At 47.5% G+C, this 16,887-nt stretch overlaps 1 protein-coding gene across 1 annotated transcript; it reads right to left on the bottom strand.

The window, feature by feature from the left end:
- Positions 1-316: 316 nt before the first annotated feature.
- On the bottom strand, positions 317-12,627 carry Accsl (1-aminocyclopropane-1-carboxylate synthase homolog (inactive) like). The gene is given in 15 exon segments (XM_050147066.1): positions 317-597; positions 600-638; positions 1,653-1,806; positions 1,886-2,028; positions 3,961-4,102; positions 4,203-4,248; positions 5,361-5,450; positions 7,271-7,395; positions 7,685-7,753; positions 7,983-8,080; positions 9,027-9,093; positions 9,351-9,420; positions 10,372-10,442; positions 10,875-10,934; positions 12,146-12,627. Coding segments are annotated over 15 exon segments (1,626 nt in total). The 5' UTR covers positions 12,563-12,627; the 3' UTR covers positions 317-562.
- Positions 12,628-16,887: the final 4,260 nt, after the last annotated feature.

Raw genomic sequence — 16,887 nt, 5'->3', positions numbered from 1 at the left:
TGTCTGTGCCCCACCATACAGGGCTGAGGATACAGGGACTCGAAGCCATGGCCAGGTTTATACACAGGGTCCTGAGGATTTGAACTTAGGTCCAAATGTTTGCAGAGCAAAGTATTCTTATCCCAGTTACCACCCCAGATTTCCCCCAGACAGTTTTCTTCACATTCAAGCTTTCCAAAGAACTTAGGACAAAAGAATCTCCAAAAAGGAATGTAAACCAGAAATAAAGAACTGGAGAGAATAAAGAATAATATTTATTAAATGCTGAATATAAAATAAAGCCATCTAAAAGGAGTCCAGGGAATTCCCTAAAAAGTCCCACCAGGACTCTTTAGACCCTCCCACTCCCATCACAGTAAAAACATCATTTTTTGCATTCACAATAGCTACTAGAAAAGACAAAAAGAGCCAAGGCTTCTAAAAAAGACAGACACCAGCTTAGGGGGCTTGATGAATGAGGTCGGACAGTATAGCAGCACCAGTTACTCTCCAGCCTCTGAGCAAGAGGCTAATGTCAGGGACCCCTGATCATATGACTGCATGCTGGCTGGAGGCCAGCAGCCTATGTCGCGATGGCCGGCTCCAGCTGTTTCAGTCCTTTTTGTGTTCCTTGAGCACTTGGCAGAACCGATCCATAGCTAGAGGGTCCAAAGGAGACAGAGAAAGAGAATGAGTCAGCAGTGTGCAGGTGGAGCTCAGACAGATGAGGTTGTGGAAGACCCCCAGAGCCTCTGGTTTATAGGTGGAGCCCAGACAGACAGGATTCTGGATGACCCCTAAAGCCTCTGGTTTATGGGTAGAACCCAGACAGGCCCAGGTTGTGGACGACCCCCAGAGCCTTTGGTTTATGGGTGGAGCCCAGACAGACCGGGTTGTGGACCACCCCCAGAGCCTCTGGTTTATGGGTGCTGGGGTGAGCGCAACATGTTCTCTCTCTTCTGGCTCTTTTTGAACCTAGTAGTCAAATCCTGGGCTGTGCTTATTTGTCTCTTAACCTTCAACTGAGTTTGATTATTTATGATACAGAGTCTCTCCATGTGGCCCAGGCTAGCCCTGACCCCTCAGACCTCCTGTCTCAGCCTCCCAGGTGTCAGGATTGCAAGTGTGAATCACCATGTCTGCCTTCCTTCCATTTATTTTCCACACTAGACCAAAAGATATTGGTATAAGACTCACTTTATGAGGGTAAGTGGATAACTGCTACAGTCTCAGCAGGTAGAAAAGTGTCTGGCAATTAATGAGATGCTATAAATAATTATTCAAATAAATATGTGTTCATGATGTCAGAGGAATGTGTGGACTCCAACATAACATGCAAGAGCTTCCACGATCATCAGTCCATCGAATCCACTAGACTAGCCCTGGAGTCAGCGGGGCAGAGAACCGCTTCTTAGGAGCTTCTGGTCCAAAAGACACTCTCAAACACATGGCAGACACAAAACACAGGCTTATCCAAGAGGTGGGATTCTCGGAGAGATGGCTACTTGAGGAATGGCTTGCTTCCTGTTTGCAAAGGGGTATAACCAAGACTAGAAGAGGGTGCTCAGGGGAGCTGAAGCTAGAAGCCACTGAAGTTAGAACAAACGAGTAAAGGAGGAGTTGATGAGGCCTCTGCTGGATGTCAGGACTGGGCAGTGGGCAGCGGCACTCACCCACTTTTAGTTGAAGTTGGTCCTCTGCAAAGACAAGGCGGAACCAGCCTGGCTCCTTGCACATGTAGGATCTGCCCCTAGATAATAGCAGCTTGTTGTCCTGGAAACACTGGCAAAGGATCTGCTCTTGATCAAACGTGCATGGGCTCAGGTACTAGGGAAAGGGAAAGGGGCAGGGCTGAGCACAAGACTCGCTGACAGGCCCACCAACACCTGCCACTTCCAGAACTTACTGCTCTCAAGTTGATCCAGACATAAAGGCCAGAGCCACCATTGAAAAAGGGGACCTTCAGTTTCTCCAGCCTCTTTGTGACATAGAGGTAAGCCCTCCGCAGCCGGCTGTGGTTAGTAGGCAGGTACAGCTGGTCGATCCATTCTGGACAGGTAGAGAAAGAGTATCACAGATCTTATAGCAGATACCTGCTGGGGTGGGGGCGGGGAGGTTCTACCAAATACACCTTAGCTGGGTTCCATGTGAGCTGTGAGCCATTTCCATACCCACACAGTCTCATATAGGACTCTGGAGGGAACAGTGGGCCTCTTCATGGTCCACTGGGATGCTCCCTTTGAGTATCTGATAGTGGCCTGTAACCAGGGCATCCCACAAGGCGGGCTGATACCATTGTCACCTGAGTGAATCAGTAGGTACTCAAAGTTTCTGTTCCTGTTCTTGAACCCCATACACAAGACTGGAGAAACCCAGCTATTCTGTGATGTCCCGCTGTTCTCAGAAAAGGGACCTGAGGAGGTTGTAGAAAACATTTATGCCCACATTATGCTTCAAAAAAAAAAAAAGGTTCTAATTTTGCCAGATGCTGGTGGCACATTCCTATAATCCCAGCACTTGGGAGGCAGAGACAGGTGTGTCTCTGAGTTCAAGACCAACCTGTTCTACAGAGTGAGTTCCAGGACAGCCAGGCCTACCCGGAGAAACCCTGTCTCAAAAACCAAAGCTTTAATTATGTGTGTGTGCCCGTCTGTGCACGTGTACATGGGTGCTTGTGGAGGCATCTCCCGGAAATGGGAGTCACAGGAGGTTGTAAGTTGGCTGCTGTAGGTGCGGGGACACCTAAGGCCATCAAGAAGAGCAGGATGTGCTCTTAACCACTGAGCTGTCGCTTCAGCCTCATGTCTACATTCTACTTCCAAAGCATCTAAGTGAAAATCTTTGAGGATGCAGTTTTAAGTTAACCCTTGGCTACATCTGAGGTTGAGAACCAGTGTTCAAGGGGCTGAGATCTGGTTTCTCCGCATATAAAAGAGGATGGCACCGTGGAGGGTAAGCAGCCAGTTAAGCTTCTCCTTTCTGCTGCTTTTCCCACCCAAAACTGTTTGCTTCTACCTGTCTAGTGACATTAGTTTGTCTCAATATAGTCTATCTATTGATTTAAGCCTTTCAGTCTGGCCATCTGCTACAGGAAATTAAAGGGAGAGTGTTTTTTTTTCTACGTTTGAGCCATAGAATTAAAGGGGGAGATCTCAGCTGGATAGGGGTGGTGGAACCTTTAATCCCAGCACTTGGGAGGCAGAGGCAGGTATCCACCTCTCTGTGAGTTTGAGGCCAGCCTGGTCTGCAGAGTGAGTTCTAGGACAGCCATGGCTACACAGAGAAACCCTGTCTCAAAAAACAAAAATGAAACGAAAAGGGGAAGGTCTCTCAGGTCCAGCCTTCTCTTGAGGTCCCTGGAGAATCTACAAGCCATATATCTAGTTAATCAACTATCTCCAAACCCCGTTCTCCTTTGTAGCCCCTGGAAAATTATTTTAATCCATATTGGGAAAGTCACAAAATGTTTGCCAGAGGCAAGTAGGTTCAGGAGGAGACACACACTGATCTCTGCTGGGTGTGGTGGGACGTGCTTTAATCACTAGGGGAGCGTAGGTGGGGGGGGGGCCCTAGGAGTTCAACACGGTGAGTTCCAGGCCGAGGCTACCTACTGAGACCCTATCTCCAAGGGTAAAAGCAAGGTTGACTGACTGACTGACGTCTGAGTTCTTATCTTCAGGTCTTAGGGAGCCATTCACAAGAGGTGCTTTTTCAAGCAGAGCAAAAACTGCTAGACTTTCGGGACTCAAATCCCAGTCTGGTTTGGAAGAGGCTCTCCATCTTCTATCCACACCCACGCACTCACTTTCTGAGCTGCATCCTGCCCTCCTGCAAACCCACATCTCCTCGGTTTAACTTCGGATAGTGAACAGATCCTCAAGTGTATCAAGTACATGGCAGAGACCCCAGAAAACCCAGCAATCGCCCCACCTCCCGGCCATGAAGTCCAGCACGATGCTATCCTAGAGTCCTGCTCAGTACCTCTGTCCTGGAGCAGTTGGCACAGCTTGAACTGTGTAATGCCAGAGACACTGTGGAGGTAGCCAAAAGCTCTCATGGCAGAGGCTACCTCCTTGTTGTGCGTGTAGAGAACACCAAAGCGGAAGCCAGATATGCCAAAATCCTGGAGGAAGAGAAGTCGGGGAAGAAACATCTAGTTTTTCCTGATTTCTGTTCCTGGCTTCCCTTCCTTCCAGACCCAAAGACAGGTGGCTGGGGCTTACCTTACTAGTGCCCCAGATCATGTGGGTTTTGTTAGGGTCAGGCAAGCTGGAAAAGAAATTTAAAAACTGAGGCTGAAGGAAATGGTTAAAGGATGGATAAGTGACTTTTTTTTTTTTTTTTTTTTTGGTTTTTCGAGTTCTTATGGGAAGGAGAAGGTGGACTTTAGGTTCTTTCTAGACAGGGTCTAAGGTGCCCAATTTCAAGAGACGGGCGTAGCTAAGCTAGAGAGAAACACAGGTGCCCCTGAAAAGCCCACATGGAACAGTACTCAAGTGTCCACTGAAGTCCAGGACCCTCAGCCTGACTGTGGCTCTGCTACTCTGGTCCGAAACCACATCCTTGGCAGCTGTCCTTCCAGGACTTCATACTCACCTCTCTCTCACTGCCTTCGGTGAGTCCACTCCTTCTAGCAGGTATGCTTATGTCTTGTGATGAAATTTATCCTTATGGTCAAATTCTAACCTCCCTCTCCAAATTCAAGTTGGGCATAATGGAACATAGGTACATTCCCAGCACCCAGGAGGTGGAGACAGGAGAATCAAAGGGATTGAGGCCAGGATGGGTAATACAGCAAGATGCTATGTGACTTTCATTGATGTGTACATATATACGTGTGTGTGTGTATGCTTGTGCGTGCGTGCGTGTGTGTGTGCATGCATATAGGTGTGAAAACCACAAGTTAAACCTGGATGTCTTTCTAGATCACTTTCTACCTCCCCTATTACCCCCAGCACAGACAAAGTCTCTCACTGAAGCTGAAGTTCCTCAATTTAAACAGACTGTCTGGCCTGTGAGCTCCAGATCTGCCTCTCCCCACCTCCCCTCCCCACCTCCAGGGCGGCAGATGCAGGTTGCCATGTCAGACTTTTACATAGGTTCTGGGAATCGAACTCATATCCTCAGGCTTGCATGCCAGGCACTGTACCAATTGACATGCCACGCCTTGACCTTTAACGATACCCTTCCTGCCTTGCTCTGGCATTCACTTAGACATAGGATGGCATTTGGACTCAGTATTTGGGTAGGGCAGAGAAAACATTCTCCATTGGCATTTGACTCTTTCCCAGCGAACTCAGGTAAGCCCTACTTCATGAAACCACCTCACAAAGCAGAAACCTCACGGCTCTTGCTTCCAACACTACTGGGGACAAACTTACTGTTTTATGTTCAGAACACTGTGGAATGTGATGGATGCAGCAAACACGGACAGCATGTAAATCTCATCTATGACCACATGTAGGTTGTGCCTGCAGTTGGGTGGGAGAAAAAAATAGACCCAGTTTATGCCTGCAGTTTTTCAGATTACAGTTTATTTGGTGTGTGTGTGCATGTGTGCACACAGTCCTTGGGTGGAGGCAGAGAACTTGTTGGAATCAGTTTAGTACTCCCACTATGTAGGTCCTGGGGATCAAACTCAGTGTGTCAGACTTGTAGTAGGTACCTTTACCCACTGAGCCAGCAGCTCAGCTCTCTCTGTAATTGTTTTTGTTTCAGGACTTTTTGCTTGTTTTTCAAAACAGGGTTTCTCTCTATGTATACCACGCTGACCTGGAACTAGCTTTGTAGACCAGGCTGAACTGGAACTCACAGAGATCTGCCTGCCTCTGCCTCCTGGGTGCTGGGACTAAAGATCCAGCGTGCGAGACCAGATCCCTCTGTAATCCTGACTCACTCTTTTTCCTAATTTTGGATACATAACTTATACTCCTGTTATCCAGGTAGCTTGTTATATTTCCCAAGTGGCACTATAATATACAAAGAGGAGGCACACCAGGGACCTTTGTCTCTGGCTGGTGGTACCCAGAGGGAAGGGGACCTATGAGATATCATATCACATCTAACCCTTTGAATATCAAACAGAGGATGGAAGGAGGGAAAAAAGCTTCCCAGATGTTTAAAACAGTGACAGTGAGCAGCTGCCTCCCAGGGTCTAGACTGAAGTCACAGCACCAAGTGGGATTTGAGCAATACCCACACCCCCAGTCCTCGACACCCCGACACAGCACTGTCACCCCAGTTCCCAGATAGAATTGAGGTTCTAAGATAGAAACCAGTTGCTTCAACCTAGTAGGGTGCCAGAGCTCAGGTGTTGTGATGGTGGACACATTGTGAACTTCAGGAATTACGTAGGAGCCCAGCCTCTGGACTCCCTGTGAGGGATTACCCTGTTTAAGCTAACTGTGGTAGGAAGACCCACTCTGAGGTGGGCAGTCCCATTTTCTGGTATTGAGTCCTCAACTACCAGAGAGGGAGGGCCTGCTAGCCGAGAAGAACAGCCCTTGCCCCCCACGTTCCAGGCATCCATACCTAACCAGCTGCCTGACTCTCCTGTCAACATGACTTCCTTGCCATGATGAGCTGGACCCATAAGCCACGAGGCCAGATGATCCCGCTTCCTCCCGCTACTTTTTACAGGCTGCTTTATGACAGCAACATGAAAGCAACCGAGGCGGCTGGGATTCGCACACAGCTCCACTGCGCTCTTGATAGCAGCCTCCTGCATATTCTCTCTGTCTCTCTGTCTCTCTGTCTCTCTGTCTCTCTGTCTCTCTGTCTCTCTGTCTCTCTGTCTGTCTGTCTGTCTCTCTCTCTCTCTCTCTCTGTGTGTGTGTGTGTGTGTGTGTCTCTCTCTCTCCTGCTGGCTAGTTTGGGTTAGTCCTGAATTCTGAGTGCCGTTTCTAGAAAACAGGTATCTGTCCTGTCAGGGGTACTGCAGAAGCAACTGTTGCTATCATGCTCTTGGCAGTGAGCCATGAAAGTTGTACGGTCTTTGAGCATCTGCCATTTTCAGAGCTGCAGCCTGGGTGGTTTGGGGGCAGATGCAAGGGTAAAGCGCTTCTGCTGTGGTGAGTGGAAAAACATCAAAGCACACTCTGGCAGCTGGGGAAGAGTCTGCATGGGGAAACGCTGGAGAGGAAATAGTTAAACAGAAATGGGGAACACGAGGCCCCTTTCTCCTCCATTTCATCGTCTTTCTTGAACCCTGCAAAGCATATTGCAGAATGGGTAACCTTGAGTAAGTTGCTCCTGCCTCCAATGCCTCCAAGTGATGGAGAGGAACACATACTTTTTGGCAAAGACCAGGTATTCTTTCAGCATTGATCGAGTGTAGACCTCACCCAGAGGATTCTGGGGGTTGACTAGCACAAGGCCTTTGACCTTTTTTTCCAAACACACGAGTGAATACATATCCTTTACAACTACCCCAAATTCCACTGAGCATCCTTTATGGCTTGGGATATCTAAAATGGGACACCTGATAAAGCCCAGGTAGGATCTCATGGAAGTAGCGCCATGCTGCTGGCAAAGGGAAAAAGAAAGTGTTCTGGAAGTTTCCATGGGTGGGACTTACTGATACTTCGAATTACCGTTCTCTTTCTCATCTAGAGAAAGCATGCCACATCTTGTATCTAAGTCTTACTACTCAGACTTTTTAGGGCCAGTGGTGACCACCCTAAAATTAAGACTCCCCTGTCCTTACCTTCATCTTAGCCTGAGTCAGGGTAAGCTCCAGCATATCCATGGTGAGCTGGCAAAAAGATGAGTCAGGCTGGAAGACACGTGCAGTGGAGAGAGGCTTGTTCCTGAGCCTGGTTCTCAGCCCTCAAGCCCCATACAGTCGCTGGCCTTCAAGCCAGGGTGTGGGTCCACATGCCATCGTCACCCTGGCATCACCCCACTCCCAGCTTTGCTTAGAGAATAAGCCCCTCTGTCTCCCAAGGGGATCTACAACATTCCTTTGCCATGTGGGCTGAGCAGGAAAGGGACCCCATTCTGACCTGGCTTTCCAAGTAGACAGGAATAAGTTCGACTTTCGAATAAAGGCAGGAGCTGAAGGCGAAGCCACTGTAGCATGGTGCAGGGATCAGAAAGGCATCTAGGAGTACAAGGGGACCAAGCTGTCTGGCGGTCAAGATGAGCAGCGAGGCTCCTAGCACGGGAGCCAGGGCAACAATCCCTTCTGCCATCCTTGTGCCCAAGCTTCATTAAAAACTTGATTTTTATACACATTTTTATACACATTATTTGGGGCACAAACTCCAGTTTCCTGTTGCAAAGCACACCGAAGGAGGCTGCGAGGGATGACTGCACTGAAGAGGTCTGAGTCCAAGGTGCGAATCAAGCAAGGCACTTCCCATGACAAAAGTCTTTGTGGTGAGGGGCAGGTGTCTGTGTGGGTACATGTGCACTTGTGTGCATGCACATGTGAGGATCAAAGGTCAACCCCAGATTCCTTCCTCTGGAACAACATACTCTGTTTATAAAGATAGTGGCTCCTTACTGACCTAGAGCTAGGCTGGCTAACAAGCATCTTTGGGACCTGCTCATCTCTGCTTCTACAGCCTTGGGATTGCAAGCATGCGCCACCATGCCCCAGCTTTTCTATGTGGGTTCCAGGGATCAAACTCAGGTCCTTGTGCATGAGTGACAAGCACATTCCTGACTTAGCAGCTGTCCTTTCCAGTAAACTGAAGAAAAAACTTGTCTGTCCCAGGCCAGACATTAAAGGTCAAAGGCCATGGGCAAGAAAGGTTCCTGGCACTGGACCTGGGGGATTTCATGTCTTTTCCTTCCCATTCTCTTGAACTCGTGGATCTTTTCATGGAGATAACCTACTGGAGAACTGTCACATCTCTTCAGTACTGAATGACTTAAATTAACTCCCTTGATTTCACAGAAATGACACAAAAATATCTTTGGCAGGACAGATGTCCTACACTTTGTGGAAAAGACCTCAAGTCAACACAACCTTCTCTTCCAAGGCGAATGCCTAGGTGCCCCTGTCTACAGACCAGGAAGGCAAGCAGAGCCTGCTGACTTACCACCTGGGTCACACAGAACCATGGCCAGTGAAGAAAAGACCGAGGAGCAGCCATTTAGAACCACCACCTGAGGATAAGGTCCGAGAGGGCCAGTCAGTACCTGTGTAAGTAGGGTATCCGCTCTCCATCTGCCTCTCCTCCCAAAGGGCAGGTCCCAGTGGCCTCCTGTAACTGTGCCTCCCCAGGGTCCTTTATAGCTGGACTTCCCAAGGGACCTCTGTTAGCTGGCTTTTCCTGTGCCCTGCCGCTCTGAGGGTTCTCTTTGCATTCTATAGATAACTCAGAGGAAAACCCAGAGCACAGCCCTCCACTATACCCACTCACATTTTCTGGATCAAGGGGTGTAGGTGCCCGGCAGTAGCAGGTCAAGAAGCTGGCCAGCTCTTTCCGAAGGCTGCAGACAGACCCAAAGAGACCGTTTAGTTTCCAGGTGCCCTTCCTCATTCAGAATCTAGGTGACACTCTTTTTAAAGGACACTGCATCCAACATTAAAGAGCTGTTTGTTATCTAAGCCAACTTCATCATACAGGGCTACAGACTAACGATGTCACCTCTCCAGGGTCACACAGATGCTGAGAGGTGGTAGAAGCCAGGGTTGAATAGACGGATGCTATTTCTGAGCGATTAGGCCACCTATAAGAGGCTTTGTTCTTAAGCAAATCCAACCTTTCAAAGTCAAATGCAACATCATCATCTACACAGTTCATATTCAAGAACTGTGGGATCAATTTTTTTTTTAAAAAAAATCATCCAACAATTTTCAATGTTTTAAGTGAGTTTTAATAATTTTATGTTAGGTTGCATTCACAACTATCATGCACTCAGGCTGGACATGCCTGCTAGGGCTTTCTGGGAAGTTATTAGCCAAAGATAGAGGAAGGTAGTCAGTCTTAAATATGGGGCATTTGGGGGAAGTGAGTATGCCTCAGGGGTGCTTGCCTTCAGATGCTTGCCTAGAGTGCGTGCATGAAACCCTGGATTCCATCCTCAGCACCACAGTAAAGCCAGGCATGATGGTACACACCTATAATCCCCACACTCAGGAGGTAAAGGTAGAAGGATGAGAGTAAATGTCACCCTCAGCTGTATAGGGAGTTGAAGGCAAGCCTTGCTGCACCAAGTTTCTTCAATAATTATATATACCTAATTGCATATATATGTTGGATATATATATATAACATATGCTATATATAACATATAGTTGTATTGGAGATGTACATAATACATGCCAGCTACATATTGGATATATGTGTGTGTGTGTATTATGTAGGAGATTTATATATCTCCAATAGATGGTTAAAGATTCCTGTGCACCAAGAGACCATAGTTCTGAAAGTCACTTACAAGGGATGTCCTTGCCAGTCAGAGTACTGCAACAGATCATCTTCAATTTGGTTCATGTCACACTGACTCAGCTGTTGACAAATAGAACATGAAGACAGGAAGTTCAGGGAAGTCAAGTGGGGCCTTATTTTGTTCCTCATTCCTGCACAGATCACTGCCCTGAAGTTACATATCTCCCAGAAAAGGAGTGAGGATACACGCTGAGTGCTCCTTCATGAATCGAGGCCAGCTTTGCCATAGATATATGCCAGTCTGAATGGCAAACATTGGGCAGCCTTCTTATCCCAAAGCTCTTTGAGCAGGCTGCTCACTGCATACCTGCCAGACAAGGCACCTGGACAGTTGGCCAGGCCAGGATCTTAGGAGTGTTGTCCAGAAGCAGTGTCTCTGACATCCCCCAAATATCTATGTTTTCCCCCTTGAACCTGCCACAAGCCGAGGTATAGATCAGGGAACCAGACCCAGAGTGTTCGAGTCTCAGCAAAGTCTAGAACGTGGCTTACCCTTTCTTTTATCAGGTCAAGGCAAAGCTTGTTCTCGCTGGTACCAAGGTTGATGTAGCCCTGGAAGCAGAAGGAATCTGGGTCAGTCTCCTTGCTCCATCCTAGATGGACTCCTCTGGGCATGCCAAGAAATTGCCATCGTAGACAAGGGAAGATGTCAGTGTGTCACAAGGTAGTTGAATCAGTGTCGAGCAGGATTAAGTGTCAGAAAAATTCCCCAGAATCTAAAATTGTGCAGCTATCCAGTCCCCCACCTGTTCCAATAGACAAACCAGGGTGGTTTGATTTGCTCCATGTAACAACCCCTGAACTCCTCTATGGCAGGTGTTAGACTCGTTTCCTATGAGCTGCCGTATGTCTTGAGAAAAACATTCGATCTGATCAAAAGAATGAAAAGAAGAAAAGTTGAAAATCTACCAGACAGATGACCTGGGTGGCAGGCAGAATCTCTCCTGCCATACCCAGAGCCTGGAGCCTTTATCAGTCACAAGCCCTGCCTGCACCCATCTCTGCTACCACATGGAAGCAACCGGAGGAGATGCAGCCCTCGTGGTATAACAGAAGTATCCGATTCAGTCCCTAGGAAAAGAGATGGTCACGGGCTGGCCGGACTAAGCTTAGGCAGGGCACAGACAGGAAAGGTATGGTGACAGCCATCGTCTGCCCTCTGAGTGGAGAGTGGCTGTCAATCTCCGTGGCTAAGACCCTTTTGCTGGCTGTTTGCTGCCCTAAGGGAACGTTTATTACCTGTCCAGCTGTGCCCTCACTTCTCATCACAGTACTCATGGTTTCTATTCGGACACAGAGGTCAGCCTTCCAAACCACACCGAGTGCTTCCCTCCTTTTAGCTTCTGTATATGTTTCCCACTCATCTAGGAGGACCACAGTCACCATCATATTGGCTGGCTGCATCAGGACCACCTGAGAAGGGCAGCCCTTTCATGCTCTTGAAAATAGAATAAACACCTGTCCTTCATGGCTGCCTACACTGTCACGGAGTTTCATTTCATGAAGGCAGGCTCATTTACCAGGGAGGGTACGGTGGCTGCTGGAATATAAACGCTGAGATTAGGGGAAAGGAGGTAGGGATGAAGGGACTCAGGACCTCCAGTCCTCCAGCTTCTGGGGCATTATCAGCTTATGTCGGTGACTGCACCATTATTCCCAGACAGCAGTGTCTGTGCACCACAAAGAGAGGCAGGCATACAGTATTTGGCACAGGACTCAGTAAACTCCAATGACTGAGGCTCCCAAGGATGCCCACATCTTACCATAGGGTTTTCTTCTTTGTGGTATTTGTCTCTCTGATAGGTCTCATAGCTCTGGAAGCTGGCGCAGTAAAGATCATAGATGCCAGTACCACGTCTGGACAGGACCTGGCCGACAAAGGCAGCTTCAAAACCACCCAGCCTGGGACCGGGTTGGTCAGGCTGCCAAGATGGCAGGGCTTGCTGCCCAGCTTTGATGTCACATCTAGGGTCCGAGTGAGGGAGGGGTTCTTTGAACTTCAGTTCCTTTGTAGCTTCAGCTCGTATGAGGTTGGCCATCCGGGACATTAAGAAGCCCATCCTCTTTATCCACTTCCAGGAGGTTTGTGGGCTTTGCTGGTCTTCTGGTGAGAGGCTCTGCACCCGCTGGCTAGTCGTCTGAAAGAAATGGTTCATCAGGACCTGCTGCAGCTTCAACATCTTCCTTTGAAGCGTTCGAAAGACCTTTGTGGAGGACTTCTCTGTTCCCTGCCCTGAGCACTTGTATGGGCCTCAGAAGCCTGGCTGGAACCTACAGAGAAAGATTAAACACAGAAAACAAGACAGTTTGTTTGTTTGTTTGTTTGTTTATTATGTATACAGTATTCTGTCTGTATGCCTGAAGGCCAGAAGAGGGCGCCAGACCTCTTTACAGATGGTTGTGAGCCACCATGTGGTTGCTGGAAATTGAACTCAGGACCTTTGGAAGAGCAGGCAATGCTCTTAACCACTGAGCCATCTCTCCAGCCCCCAACAAGACAGTTTTCCTTGGAGGTCCTGGCATGGTTAGGCACAAAACTGATTCTCAAGTTCATCACTGGCTCCTCCCTCCTCTCTGTTCTGGGCTTAGGCTCTAAATGGCTCAGAAAGTCAAGAGCATGTGTAAGTATCCCAGGCTCAGTTGCTGGAGCATTCTGCTCAGATGCCATCAGAATGTGTCCTGAGCAAGCACAGTAAGGCCTTTAGGAGAAAAGGGGGCTTTGTGTTTCCCAGATTCTTCTTGTGCTCCAAACAGAACCTGCTGCATTTGGCTCTAAATGAGAAGCGAGGGGGCTTTGCTGTCCAATCCCAGCACCGAGGAAATCGTCCTGCTGATCCATACATGATTGCCAGGGTCAAATCTGGCCTCTTGCCTGTTTTTATAGGTAACAAATGATCAGAAACTGGGAAGATGGTTCAGCTGGTGAACTGATCTGAGTTCAGTCCCCACAATGTGTTAAAAAGTTGGGTGTGGTAGCGTGTGCCTGTCATCCCATCACTGGGGAGGCTGGCCAGCAAGATGAGCTACATCAGGACTCCAGCCTTCACATGCACATACGTTAACAGATCTGCACACAAAGTTACTTTTTTTTTTATTTTCAATATAGGGTTTCTCCATAGCTTTTGGTTCCTGTCCTGGAACTAACTCTTGTAGACCAGGCTGGCCTCGAACTCACAGAGATCTGCCTGCCTCTGCCTCCCGAGTGACAAAGTTACATTCTTAAAAATGAAAACACACATTATTAGAACACAGCCAGGGCAGTTTTGTTAGGTCGTGGATTCACTGTGATTGCTTTTGCAAATGGCAGAGTTGAACAGCTGTGGTGGATGCCCTATGGCCCTAGGAGTTTCAACTAGTTATTGAAATGATTTTTAAAATATTGTATGTCTTTATATGTGAATGGGTGTTTTGCCTGCTGTATGTTGAACCACATGCATGCAGTGTGCATGGAGGCCAGAAGAGGGCATTGGATATCCTGGAACTGAAGTTACAGATTGTTGTGAGCCAACATGTAAGTGCTAAGATCCAAACCTAGTCCTCTGGAAGGGCAGCAAGTGCTCTAAGCGGCTGAGCTATCTCTCCAGCCTCCAAAGCTTCAACTAGTTATTACCTGGACCTCTATAGACAAGGGTTGCCAAGCCCTGTTCTAGAACATAAACCTTTGCTTTTGCTTGTTTCCCCACGCTCCACCAAGATAGTCAGACCAGATGTCCCTCCCTCATCCTGACCTCACATGGTTTCCTACCAATACCATGACGGCTGCTGTAGGCCTTCCTTTCTGCTTTTCCTAGCCAGGATGCAGATGCTCAAGCTGTATCTGAATCCATCTGAATCACCTGTGGATGTGGCATAGGCCTCAGAGAGTGAAACCAAGCACCTGGATGAGTGTTGGGGTAAAAACCAAGAAGCATCCTTTCTACCAAGCTGCCAGGACTAACTACACTCACTGAACATGTGACTAATGATGCTTATGAAACCATGTCAGAATACCAGAAATGATCAAGTATTACCTTTTTAACACCTCAAAGAACCAGCAAAACAAACTGAGCCAGCTGACCCCAGAAGGTGAGACACCCTAGGTCTGTCGGCAGTCAGTCTTTAAAACCACTGTCCCCACACAAAAAATTGGGCTAGGCCCCTTCTGCCCTTTGCAGCTTTTTCCAAGCAGTAACAACCCTCCCCACACAGATGTAAACCTTGTCGCTTCTTCTGCAGATGCCTAGGGTCAGTGCTCTAAAGAGCTGCACGCTCTGCCCAGCATGCTCGCCAACCAGCCAGTCTAGCCCAAACAAAGCTCCGGGTTCTGTAAGAGATCCTATTTTTTTAAAAAATATTTATTTATTTACTTATTATGTATACAGTGTTCTGTCTGTGTGTATGCCTGCAGGCCAGAAGAGGGCCACCAGACCTCATTACAGATGGTTGTGAGCCACCATGTGGTTGCCGGGAATTGAACTCAGGACCTTTGGAAGAGCAGGCAATGCTCTTAACCGCTGAGCCATCTCTCCAGCCCGAGATCCTATTTTAAAAAGAAAACTCGGGGAGAGGCATCGAGGAGGACACTCAGCATCAACCTCTGCCTTTTACATACACACACAGAGCGCACCCACAGAGAAATGCATTCTTCTGGAAAAGTGGTTTTTAAGAAGGAAGTGAATTCCGGCTGAGGTCACTAGGATGCTTAAAAGTTGGGAACTCTGCCAAGACTTTTTTTATACAAAAGATGTCTATTATTTCTTTTTTTTCCTTTTTCCCCCTTAATTGATTTTACTGAACTATACATTTTTTCTCTGCTCTCCTCTCTGCCTCTCACCTTCCCTCCTCCCCTTTCCCATGGCCCCCATGCTCCCAATTTACTCAGGAGATTTTATCTTTTTCTACTTCCCACGTAGATTAGATCTATGTAAGTCTCTGTTAGTGTCCTCATTGTTGTCTAGGTTCTCTGGGATTGTGATTCATAGGCTGGTTGTCTTTGCTTCATGTTTAAAACCACCTATGAGTGAGTACATGTGATAATTGTCTTTCTGGGTCTGGGTTACCTCACTCAAAATGATGTTTTCTAGTTCCATCCATTTGCCTGCAAATTTCAAGATGTCATTATTTTTTCTGCTGTGTAGTACTCCATTGATATTTTTTGCTTCTTTGTCAAAAATCAGGTGTCTGAAAGTGTGTAGATTTATATCCGGGTCTTTGATTCAATTCTATTGGCCCTCCTGTCTGTTCTTATGCCAATGCCAGGCTGTTTTCAGTACTGTAGCTCTGTAGTAGAGTTTGAAGTCAGGGATTGTGATGCCTCCAGAAGTTCTTTTATTGTACAGGATGGTTTTAACTTTCCTGGATTTTTTTTTCTTTTCCATATGAAGTTGAGTACCATTCTTTTGAGGTCCGTGAAGACTTTTGTTGGGATTTTGATGGGCATTGCACTGAATCTGTAGATTGCTTTTGATAAGATTGCCATTTTTACTATGTTAATTCTACCTACCCAAGAGCTTGGGAGATCTTTCCACTTTCTGGTGGAAGACGTCTATTGTAAATGATGCTGTAGGACAAAGAAAGAACACCACTAAAGGTTAGGCCTAAACTGTTAGTATTGGGGTTCATCAGTCTCCTCCTCCAAACTCTTCAGCTCTAATTTGAATTCGGTGTCCCTAGCCTGCTGTCACCTACCTTCCAATCTACATTCATCTTCAATGACGGCTAAAATAGTATCAGAACCAGACAAGCTGCTGCCGATAGACAGCCTTCCTCTGTGAGTTCTGGGAAGATCAATCTTGACCAGAGGAAGTGGGAAAGAGACCGTGGGATGCCAGAAATTGGCTCAGTGCTGCTGGAGGGTTTTCCTGGTCTTCTCCTGGTCTTTGAGTTGGTTCCACAAGTCTCACTTTATATATTAGAAACCAGTGGCTCAAAGGAGAGAACTGATCCTACCAGAGCATATAGGTAGGATGCATTTGTCATGGAAGGTACCAGCCATGTCAACATGAAGTTGTTGTGCCCTATGTACCCCAGCACAATCATGGATGTGACCCAACGCAAAGCCAAAACGTAAAAAAAAAAAAAAAAAAAAAAAAAAAAACCCTGAATAGCTGTTGCTTTCCTTCTGTAGCTCGGCTGCCCGGTTCTCAAGCCCCAATTTACAGACAACATTGTGTCTGTAACGTTAGGTCGAAGTCAGCTGATCAAAAGCCTCATTGCCTTTTAAGCTCCAGGAGCCTGTGACCCAAAGTCCCTCCATTCTCCACCCCCAGAGCTGGCATCATCCCACCTGGCTAACCCTCTCTTCTCCTCTCACTCAACTCTGGGCAGTCCAAAGCTCCAGGCCTGCTCTCTCTCTTTTAAGCATTGAAGAGTAATACAATCCATCCGTTCCCTTCTAGAAAGCTCTTCTGAGGAGGTTCCTATGACCTAAATGGTCTGGACATCATTACAGAGAACTGGCTCCATGGAGTGTCAGGCTGATCAATTGGCATCACCTGAAGAGTTCCCACGCTGTGAGGACTTCTGC

The sequence above is a fragment of the Alexandromys fortis genome, unplaced genomic scaffold (genome assembly GCF_014885135.2).
Source record: "Alexandromys fortis isolate MF-2015 unplaced genomic scaffold, M_Fortis_MF-2015_v1.1 scaffold_12, whole genome shotgun sequence".
Taxonomy (NCBI): Eukaryota; Metazoa; Chordata; class Mammalia; order Rodentia; family Cricetidae; genus Alexandromys; species Alexandromys fortis.
Note: the sequence above shows the minus strand (reverse complement) of the source record. Positions and strands in the feature narration are given on the sequence as shown.